Source organism: Carettochelys insculpta, chromosome 13 (assembly GCF_033958435.1).
Source record: "Carettochelys insculpta isolate YL-2023 chromosome 13, ASM3395843v1, whole genome shotgun sequence".
Lineage (NCBI taxonomy): Eukaryota > Metazoa > Chordata > Testudines > Carettochelyidae > Carettochelys > Carettochelys insculpta.
This window is the reverse complement of record NC_134149.1, coordinates 27,118,726-27,129,484: the sequence shown is the minus strand read 5'-3', so window position 1 is coordinate 27,129,484 and position 10,759 is coordinate 27,118,726. Positions and strand designations below refer to the sequence as shown.

Sequence of the window (10,759 nt, the reverse complement as noted above, 5' to 3'; positions counted from 1 at the left end):
CATTAACTGAGTGCTCTGCCAAACTAAAGTGCTCACTTACCAGTTTACATGTTTTCAGATTCCTAATGTCTGATTTGTGTGAGGAGCCTACTGGGGTTCTGGGGAGCAGATGCTGTTCGACTCATTTGGGACATAATGCACCAGAAGTTTAGCCTTTTTTAGCACTTTATTAAAGCTACAAAAATTTTTTAAAAAAAAGTTAAAACTCCTAATATTCACAAAACACAAGGACCAGTGAGAGTCTCATTTCACTGGGGCACCAGTGGCCTAGAGGGAACAGATCCACTGACCAGTTTGCTATGCTAGCTAGTTTTAAGACTACAAAACGGTAAGTCAGTGAGATAAAACATCAAGAGGGCTTACATGGAACTGAGGCAGGCATTCCTGTTCCTGCATTTGAAAGATGGACTCAGTGACCAGTGCAGTTCAAAATGACCTAAGAGCAATGAAGCTAAAACTGTTCTCAGTTTAGGATGAGGCAGGCAATTGGAATGCATGAAGTGAGTGAGTCTGCTCTGTAAATATTCCAAAGAGTAATAACATCTTCCTTCATTGATCTTGTACATTTTACAGCTACTCCAGCAGAGCTACACAAACAACCAAGTGACAGGTGGTTGGGTCCCATGACACCCATCTCTCTGCCAGCAGCTGAAGCTTGTTTCTTCTCAAGTTTTAGTTTCGAGAAATAAATCCTGTTCATCATTTACGAGTTAGTGTCTCAGGTGGAAAAGGAAGTGCAACATTAAAAGTCCCTTGCTCTCAGTTGTCCTCCTCTTTGATGGGGGTACAGCCTGAGAAGAAGCTGGTGTTAGTACTCAAAATTCGCTTTTTCTTCTTCACTAGTGGCAGTTGGTTCTCCTGAGAATCTACATCTCCATTGATTAAGAGTGCAGCTGTGTTGGCCTTCTTAAACACATCTTGCTCAGCAATCTCTTTTAGGACCTGGTAAGAAAATGAGGCTATTAGCTTGAGTTGCCAAAGCAGTCAAAGAAACCAGCCAACCTTCCCTGAGGCTTGGAAGGCATCCACGATTGCCAGGTGCCACAAAAAAAAGATAATCCAGACGAGCTACTCAGTTCTCTTGACTTGATGTATCAAAATCTGAAAGTGATCTATAAAATGGGGCAGAGAAGTTTGGAGGGGAAGCGTGCAGTGGTTCACAACTTGGGGTCTGTGAGTGTATTGCAGGGGGTCCATGAAAAAAAGTAAACAAAAAGTCATAGAAAGTAAGATTTAAATAAATTAAATACCTTCCAATAATGTTACTAATTGCTGTTGGAAAATCTATGTTGTTGTTTCCTTTTTTATTTAACAAACTGCACATCGCAGCTAAAATGGGCTTTGATGGGCATCTGTGAATGGCTTGAGGTGTGTGAATGACTGGGGAGGTCTGTACTAGTGAAAAAGGCTGGGAACCACTGAACTAATGTACTGAGTTGGCTTAAGGACTTTGGGAATCAATTAAGGCAAGACAGCCTGGTAAAGAGCTAACGACAAAAGCTTATTTAAGAGCAAAAAAGCCTAATTAGACAGAAGAGTACCATTGTGTTTCACCACCAGGGTGGGACATATCTACATTGGCCCCTGTTTAGCTTTTGTTCCCTCAGGCTGCTCAGAAGGAAGGGGATAAGCTAGACACAGTGAAATTATCTCCGTGAATTTTCTGTTGAGTAGTGTCCATTGCTAGCTATGAACAAGACAAGGCTGGAAGTGATCAATTTCATTCAGGCTCCCCCATCTCTGATTTGTACCTTCTTGGTTGGAGTGATACATATTGGTTCAAAGAAGGTCTCCCCAGCAGTCACTTCAGTGGGATCTTCCAGTTTGAAGGATCCTTCAGAATCTCTTGTTTGGTCCTCACTCACAGGACCATCCTGAGGAACAGACATGCATGTTACCTTAGTCCAAAGCTGCTCCATCAATACATCTTTTTCAAAACACCGACTTATGAATCCTGGAATTTCATGTCCCCTTGCTGTGAACAGCAACTCTAAAGAAAGCAGCATAGGCACTAGAAAGTACATGTGATCACCTTGAAGAACCAGTTGCCAAATTTTTCTGTTTAGGTGACCCAAGTGAGAGGTTTGGAGCAGAGGCCTCCCAGTACCTGAGTGCAAACCAAAAATTGCAGCTATTCCAGTGAGTGGAATGTAAATGATCCAAGTGGCTTGTGAGGTAGCTAAAGCCAGCTAAATTCCTCTCCAGATATATTTCAAAAGCCATGAACAAATGGAGCAGAGTAAGTTTTGGTACAGCTTGAATCAGAAACATACGTTCATGTCACCTACCAAGCAGAAGGGACTGACATTACTTATTCTCTAAAAAACATCTACTATCAGGTTGTAGCAAGTTTATCCAAAAAAATTGTGGAGATCCCACATTCATACACCTCAACTCTGCAGGCTGGGAAAGCAGGTGGAGCTACCAATATGATTAATGTACCAAGGCACACCAGCTACATTATACATTTACAATAGCTTCCAATCTAGGGATAAACCTTAAGTTGCCCAGTTGCATAAGTAGGCACCATTAGCTTGGGAATGCCCAGGATCGTTTTTCTGAATTATAGTACATGGAAGTTATTGGGTAGATGTTGGGTGCATCCAGAACTAACACCCAAGAGTGAAATGCAGGAGTACTCACCAACACGCCAGAATCTCGGTTTCTACATTTTGTTGGATCACAGTTACAGCCGGCAGTGCAGCCTAGCTTCTGCTTCCTGCAGCCACACTGCCGGTTTCCACATCGACCTCTGCAGGAACACTTGTAGGAGGAGAAGAGAGTTCAGTGTAGTAACAGCTCCACTGTTGCATGAGCTACCATGACCCAGCTCACTGCCGCTCTCCCCACGTATAAGAGATGCAAGTCATTATCTGAGCCACTTCTTGAATTAGATGCTCATTCTGAATATTGACATTTTGGAACTACCACAGTAGCTTTCATCAATCACTTTGCCAAGTCAAATTTAAGCTTGAGCCCTCGCCATATCCGCATTACACATGCCAACTGGTCTCACAGATCTAAGCGCATGAAACTAGCATCTCCCAGATAAAGCTAATGCCCAGTCACAGATCAGAAGTGAAAGGGCTGCATTGGCTTCGTGGCAGTTTTCAGTTCTAAGTGTGAAGTACAACATGCCACTCTCGCCTCTGCAATAGAGGTGTGAAACTGCCCACTTTTTAAATGGCGTGTAAGCACTGCCATTCAGAGTAACATACTCTCTTCGATGCCACAGGGCAGTGTCAGCGTGGAGGGGCCGCCACCCTTCATGTCAGTTACTGAGCCTGCATGTAGCTGGTAGATGTGTTGGAGTATAGACTTGACACAGGCGTATGTGTAAAAATAATTGGAGGGACCAAGCAGATAATTTGTAGGGGAGCAGAGCTCTGGTTTGGGAGAGTTCAAGCTCAGAATGACCTGCTGGTGCTTACTGACTTGAGTGTTCAGCACAAGCAAGCTCCTCCACTCTACCTGTCCCTCAGAAATCTTCGGCTACATCTACATTAGGCAAAGTAAGTTGACCACAAATATGCAGTTCTAGTCATGACAACTGTGCAGCTAAAAAAATCGACGTATCTATGTCTGGCTAACGTGGCTGTCCATACTGGGGAAGATCACTGGGAGTTTCTCGCAAGGAGTACAGGGGGCGACTGAGACCCCTGAGAGATCGATTCTGCACATCCATACTAGATGAACCCTGGAGCAGTTTCATCTTCCAGGGTAGTGTAGACATAGCTTAAGTGGAGAAGTGTCTGGAGAGCAAAAGCCCGAACAACATACCATTACATTAGGGGAAGTTCCCAAGAAGCTTAATGCATCTCTCTACCTCCCAAAGGCCACGTGCTTCGTGTGGTACCATCGCTAATTGTGGAGAAAGCTGCATGGTACAAGTGTCATCTATATTTTTGTCTCTATCATCTCCCACTCTACAGGTACTGCTCAGGTGTTTCAGACCATCTTCTCCCCCAAAGGGTCAGCAACCTGTACACACAGAAGGTGACTACTTAGCTTCCTTTGAGTCACATGACAGCTGGGACCATCTGCAAGGGGATTTTGAAACCTTAGCCAGTTTCCTCTCTGGGACATCCACATGAATGAGCAGTTCAGAGAATTACAAATTCTCTTTGATGTGTAGGAGGTACAGCTGCTCTGGTACATTTGCTAATTTTGCACCTATCTGAAGTGTTCAAGATGGGTGGTTGACAAACCATCCATCCAAAGTACTAACAGTGACAACTAAATGCTGTCCAGTACTGCTGGAGTCATCAGCTTCTGCTTCAGAATGCCAGTGCAAACTCCACAACTCAGCTGTGTTTCACTCTGCACGTGCCAGTCCGCCCACACCACGTGTAAGAGATACCCTCAGTCAGAGCTAGTAACCCAACCTGGAGACAGAGAAAGGTAACTGGATCATACCCCTGACAGGCTTTTCTTGGATCCTTTGGCTGCTTTGATCGGCACCCATTCCGCATCTTCCATCTCCCCTCCAGATTCCCCAGATTCAGAGAACAGCTCTTCCACATCCATTTCTGTTGTCTGTGCACAAGATTTTGTAGCTGTCTGACGGCGAATCTTTGGCTACAGATGGAAATTGGATGGTTTGAGACCTCCTCAGAAATTTGCCAAATTATTTCAGAGTCGCAGAAGCAGTTTACTCTAACAGCCAAGAAAACTGCATGACCAGGCCAAGTCATCAGATTGGCAAGGATTCCTAACTGTTCAAAGCAGCAGCTTGTTCAGCTGGGTTAAAAATATCAAGTTGCAAAACTCTGGTGTACTCCCCATGCTACACACCTACCACAAGTGATCCTAAATCACATTATTCTCTCCAATACTGGCAGACCATATTTTGATTTCTAGTTTCTTGCTCTGTGGCTCAGCAAATACAGGCAGTGCTGCAGAGGTAGCAGCCTGCTTGCTAGGATGGGAACAAGGCAAACTATCAGCATACCAAGTGTGATAATTTCCTTTAGACAGAAGAGAAGCAACAGCGCTAGACAGGTTCCAGAAAGATTCTAGTTCTTTAATAGAGAGGAGAGTGGGGGAGTCCTTGGGGCCTGCCTTGTCTTCAGAACAAAGATGCTCAATAAAGCAACTCAAGTGTAAGAGGAAAGTCTGAAAGTTCTGTAATCAGCACACAGCAGCTGTTTACCTTAGGTGGAACGTAATCAAAGGGAGACTCTGGGGACTGAGCTGACATTTGTTGAATGTGTCGGAGCTTCTGTCCACTTGCAATTTGGTGCAATATTAATTTCTGTTAGAAAAGAAGGTTAATCTTGTTGCATCATAAACAGCCAAAGCTAACAAACCCTGCTACCACTAAGCGCCCGCCCCCAGCTATGTACACACCCTTCTCTACCTGTTTTAGGGACTCATTCTCCTGGAGAAGCCCTTGGTTCTTCTCACAAAGCTCCCTCATTTTTTCAAGCTCTTCATCCTGTCACAGGAAAGGACAAAATGTGCAGGGTTATTTAGGGTCTAAGAGGTAGAAAATGCTTCCAAACTGCTAGCAATAGATTGTTCAAGTCAGGAGGATCAACGCCTAGGGCCACATGGAGCATTTGGTCCAGCAGGGGTCAATTTATCACTTCCAGTATAGACACAATATATCAACCTCCAAGAGCTCCCCCATCAACTCCAGTACGCCACCACAACATGACATGTAGGTGGAATCCACAAGAGAGAGTGAAGACACTGCAGTGAGCAGATCTAAGTACATTGACTTTAGTTATTCACATAGCTGAAATTGCCTTACTTAGCTCGATGGCCAGTCGTAATGTGAACCCGGCCTAGTTCTAGTGCCTGCTTCTCTGTGTCCACAGATGTGGTTTCTCCACCATTCTCCAACAGGAGATTGGACCTTCAGTTTTGGGGTCAGGAGGAACACTAACCTCACTATCAATAATTTCCTCTGTCCTACCAACAGGCCAACATGGTCATCTCTCAACTTTAACACCTTTCCTACCCTCCAGGGACAATCTCTGAGCCAGGCTAGGAAAGCTCTGCTTCAGCAACTTGACCAATTGTCTCCTTCTCCAGCAATCTGTTATACTAAACTGTACTAACTTTGAGGGAGAGACTAGGGTATCCCACTGCTATTGCACCCTGGAGCTGGTGCTTTCAACGTTTCCACTGTGGATCCCCTCTTAAAAGCCACAATGGCAGCCTGGAAGCAACTCAGAATGGAGTTAACCACATTCCTTCAGCTGGCCTGAGCATGCAGCAAACAGCTGATGTTGGGCTTGTAGAAGGTGCAACTGGACTTTGAGGCAGGTCTGTTGCCAGTTTGCTTCTTTTGTGGGAGCATTTGTGAATGCAGATTAAAGGCTCAACATTCCAGCCATTACTAACCTACACATGGATGGCAGCCTTAATAAATTTCCAATGTTACTCAATTCCTCTGAAGCCCCACATCTAACAGCAAGGAGCTGGCATTGTTGCAGCAGGGCAGGAGAATGACACAGAAAAAAAAAAAATCCTGCTCCATGAAGAGGATAACTGCCAGAGTTGAGTCCACCTCCAGCCCATTTACCTGAAACTTGAGCCTCTCAAGTAGCTTTTGCTCAGTCTCAGTTAGAGAGTCCTCCAGCTTCTTCTCCGCTGCCTCTTTCTGCTGGAGTTGGCTAAGGAGGTACAGAACCTACAGACAAATCAACACAGCATAGATTAAAAGGATGCAGACAGTGACAAAAACATGCTTTTAAGGAATATACCCCTGAGGCATGCCTGGCAGTCTTTACTATGTATGCCAACTTGGGTTTTGGGCAGGTGGGCAATCTCCAGGAGGCGGACAAGTAACCTAGTTCTTTGGAACCAACAGCATGAGTGGCCTGGGCACACTTGAAACCACCACCTTGTGTTGTGCCATTAAAAGACAACTTTAGAAACAGAGGTCAGAAGACAGATAAGGGAGAATTCCTAGGGCTGATCACATCTGGTCTTCTGCCAGAGGCTGACAAAGGCTCATGACAATTTGACTGGGTTTTCTAGACAGGCTGCAAATTGAATCCTCTCTTTCTCAAGAGGCACTTGGATCGAGGATCATATCCTCAACTCTTCTTCCTGGGCAGATCTTCATGAACCTTGCTGCAGAGCAATTCTACTACATGTTTAACTCCACGGAAGGCATGCGGTAGTAACCTTGGTGCCCCTTCACTTCTGGGTTTTACCTTTTCTTGATGTTGCTGCTCCTGCATCACCAACTGACTTTGGAGCTCAGCCTCTATTTCTGCCAACTGGTTTCTCTCTTCAAGCAGCATTTTCTGCATGTCTGCACAGTTAGCTTTGCTCTGTTCCAAGCTGCTGTGAAGTTTACTTTCCTCCACTTTGGAGGAAACAAGCTGAAAGACATCAGTAAGGAGACTACTGGGGAAAAATGGATGTCACTCCCCACAGTCCACGAGTGGGACTGGATATCAGCAACAAGGGTGCTGGAGTCAAATTCAGAGCTAGACCCACATGAGAACCTTATCGGGCACTCCCACTGCCCCCTCTGCCCACAAAACAGGCAATAGACAGCATGGGCAAATGACTAGAATGACTCAGTCTATTACCTTTGTTTCTGCATTTCAGCATGCCATTGTCTCCCCCCAGTTCTTAAATCTCTCTTTATACCACCTACCTCATTTGTCTGGAGCTTACCATCTACACTGGCTGCCTTGTGTTCCTATCTCTCTCCTTGATGCTCCGTAAGTCTGGATTCCTCTTCTTCATTCACCTATGTTTACTTTACTAGAGGCCTTTTCTTGGCCAAATCTCGAGGTCTCTTCTGTCATCCCTCAAAGTTGTACACCACATACAAAAATGACAACTCCCTATCCTGAACTAGACTGTGCTTTTCACTGCTAACCACTCCTTCAGGGACTCTGAGTGTGAAGAAGGAGGGGAAAACAGCACAAAGTACCCCTAAGAGGTTTGGCCTTCAACCTCACTGCCCTGGGAAAGCTCATCTGGTCAGAAAGTTCTGAGTAGTGTCTCCAGGCCAGAGCGTCCAAGATTTTCTTCTATCCAATTTTGTGTTTATACCTTCCTCCTGCGTGTCCCAATGCCAACTCAAAACCATCTTGACAGAGACTGAACAAGTTATCTTCCCCATCTCCCAAGAGTATACAGGTCTAGTAAATTCCCGTTTCTCTACGACCTATCCTTCCATTTTTTAAGGATCATAATAAGGATTTGATCATATTGCAGCTTGCTTCTTTCTTGCCTTCCTTGCACACCTCATCTCTCACTCTCACCCTTCCAAAACACTTCAGTAGGAAGTCACGCACCTCACTTGTAACTATGACTATGGTCAGCTCTTCCCTGTAAAGCATCATGGGCTTCCTCAATACTTGAGTCAGACTCAGGTTTTTCCCTCTTCAAGGATAGCACCTTCCCCACCTTTTAGTTATTTCCCTTCCTAAGCCATTTGTCAAGGATGCATCCCAGTTGCCTTCTCCCCCATGTAATTCACCAGTCCAGGAATCCATTCTGACTTCATCCAGCATGCCTCTTCCCTCTTTCTAGGCTGCCCATGTAGCCCACTTCAAGATCAACTATTGTTTTAAATGTTAGCACAACCCTCTATGTAATCTTCAGAATGAAAGTACTACTCACCCAGTCAGCTATACAACCTTTTTATAATCTCCTCACCTCTTTTTCCCTGTCACACATCACCACAGCTTTCACTTCCATCTATTCTTGTCTAACCTCAAAGCATGAGCTCGTTGAGACAGCTATGGCTATGGTTATAGGTAATAAATACAGTGCAACAATCCCAAGCAGCTGGGTGTGCTAAAATGCAGAATTTACCTCTCCAATCAGATATTTCAGGGCACACTTTGCCTCTAGAATAGTTGCAATTGTTTCCCAGCGTTGCTTCACCCGATCACCATTGTCAGCATCCAACAGCTTCTGCTGCAGATCTGCTATCTGGGCACTCCTTTGGAAAGAAACAGGCATCTGAGCTCAAGCAAAAGAACAGGGAGTAGTTCTTCGGTAACGCTAATGTCAGTCCCAAAACATGACACTACGGAGGACAGCTCCAGTTACAATTCAGTTGTTTCCTGGTGTTGGGGTCTTCTGCAGAGCTGCATTGGTGGCTCAGCTTGAAATTAATTCTCCTGAATCTTTACCAAACCACTGCTTCTGCATCACATAAGCACATGCTGGGATTCCATCTTTCAGATGAGCAAAAACTGACCTAGATCTTTCTTGCATAAATAGCATTTGTAGCTCCAGTATCGTGGAAATTCCCATTTGATTCTGTCTGAAACTACACAGGATACTTATCTGCTATTCTTCATTTCTCCCAGGTGTCACAGAATGGCTGCAAGGGTCGAAGTGTAGGAAACCTTGGGATGATGGTGCTATAGGAATGAGGGCTAGTTTTGCTTATTAGAAACTCATGAAACACCCTTACCTGAGCTCCATCTCTGTTTCCAGGCTTTCTATCTGCTTTGTGATGGAATGGTCCATTTCAGAAGCCTGCACATCTGCGATAGAGTATGTACGTCTCTGAAGAGAATTGCATGAAGACACGATATGAAATAATTTGAGATTGGGGAGGCAGGAGCAGAACAAAAGCAAATTACTGCTTGAGTCTGTGCATTAGTTTAGAGACCCTCCAAACACTTAAAATAGGGGTATAAGCCAGGAAAGAGGTTTACAAGTTCTCCTCAGCTGAAACTCCACCCTTCTTCCCAACTGAACAAGAGTTGTACATGAAACCTTTGATGGGGCGGAGGGCCACTCATGACACTGATGCCAGACTAACTGCTTGTCAAAGGTCCAGATCCCAATTACCCTTGTGCTGCGACCACTGCTTCATTCCAACTCCTCTCATCAGCCAAGGCCAAGGGAATAGTACACTGGTTTTCATATGAGTTCATAGGACCCAAATGGAGAGAACAAGAGGAACAACAAGGGGACCGAGTGAATGTGACACTCAGCTGTGTCTATGTGCGCCACTCACCCGGAGTTTAGGAGGTGGCATCTCCCCAGCTTCCTTCTTTTCTCTGAGTTGCAGTAATTCCTGGGCCAAGATCTTTCTATCCTCCAGAAGATCAGAGAGGTGGCGCCGGGCTTCCTCAGTACTAACCAGAACCTCTACTTCATTTGCAAGCCAGCTCTGGAAGACAGAACATTGAAATAAACTTTACTGGACAGCACATCAGTGGGACTTCAGTCACCTACTTACCCCTCTTGGGGAAAACAAAAAAAACAAACAAACAAAAAAAAAACCTCTCCTCCTTATCTAGGGGCTAATGAACTATGTTGTCCTTCTTTACACCTATTCAGGACAGGAAATTCCACCACCCTTCTCTGTAATCCACCCATCAACTCCAGTCTCCACAAAAGAGGGAGCCAGGCAATCTTTGTGCTAGTTCATTATTCAAAGAGTGTGGAAACCCACCTTTACCAATGTCGATACCCACCTTTACTCGAGCAGCTGCTCCTTCCATTCCTCGGTTTTGGCTCTCCTTCCGTTTATCTACTACTTCACGCTGTTTCTGTAGAGCATCTTTCAGGCGCTTGTTAGCAGCTGCTGCCTGCAAAAAAAACAAAAACAAACCACACAATCATTTCCCATTCCCACTCCTCTAGCACAGTGGAAACAGTGGGGGCTGCTTAACTTAGACTGATTTACAGTTTTGGATGCAGGACATCATGCTGCTGAAAGCCAGTTAAGAGTCACCTGCACAAGGACACATTAACAGAAAACACTGCTGTTTTTAGCTTTAGCTGTACAATAGTGTATTTTTAAGAATCCAGTTTT

The 10,759-nt window shown here is 44.9% G+C and overlaps 1 protein-coding gene across 2 annotated transcripts in view; it reads right to left on the bottom strand.

Moving 5' to 3' along the window:
* Positions 1-174: 174 nt before the first annotated feature.
* The window catches only part of KIF4A (kinesin family member 4A), a 35,867-nt gene continuing 25,282 nt past the window's right edge, over positions 175-10,759 (bottom strand). For both annotated transcript variants that reach the window (XM_075007694.1, XM_075007695.1), the window contains exons 19-30: positions 10,419-10,532; positions 9,956-10,111; positions 9,404-9,498; positions 8,794-8,923; positions 7,170-7,340; positions 6,533-6,640; positions 5,360-5,437; positions 5,153-5,254; positions 4,417-4,578; positions 2,644-2,763; positions 1,752-1,874; positions 175-942 (exon numbers count right to left, since the gene is read on the bottom strand). In XM_075007694.1, the coding sequence (XP_074863795.1) occupies positions 760-942; positions 1,752-1,874; positions 2,644-2,763; positions 4,417-4,578; positions 5,153-5,254; positions 5,360-5,437; positions 6,533-6,640; positions 7,170-7,340; positions 8,794-8,923; positions 9,404-9,498; positions 9,956-10,111; positions 10,419-10,532 (1,542 nt within the window). In that variant the 3' untranslated portion in view covers positions 175-759. The remainder of the gene's footprint in view (positions 943-1,751; positions 1,875-2,643; positions 2,764-4,416; positions 4,579-5,152; positions 5,255-5,359; positions 5,438-6,532; positions 6,641-7,169; positions 7,341-8,793; positions 8,924-9,403; positions 9,499-9,955; positions 10,112-10,418; positions 10,533-10,759) is intronic.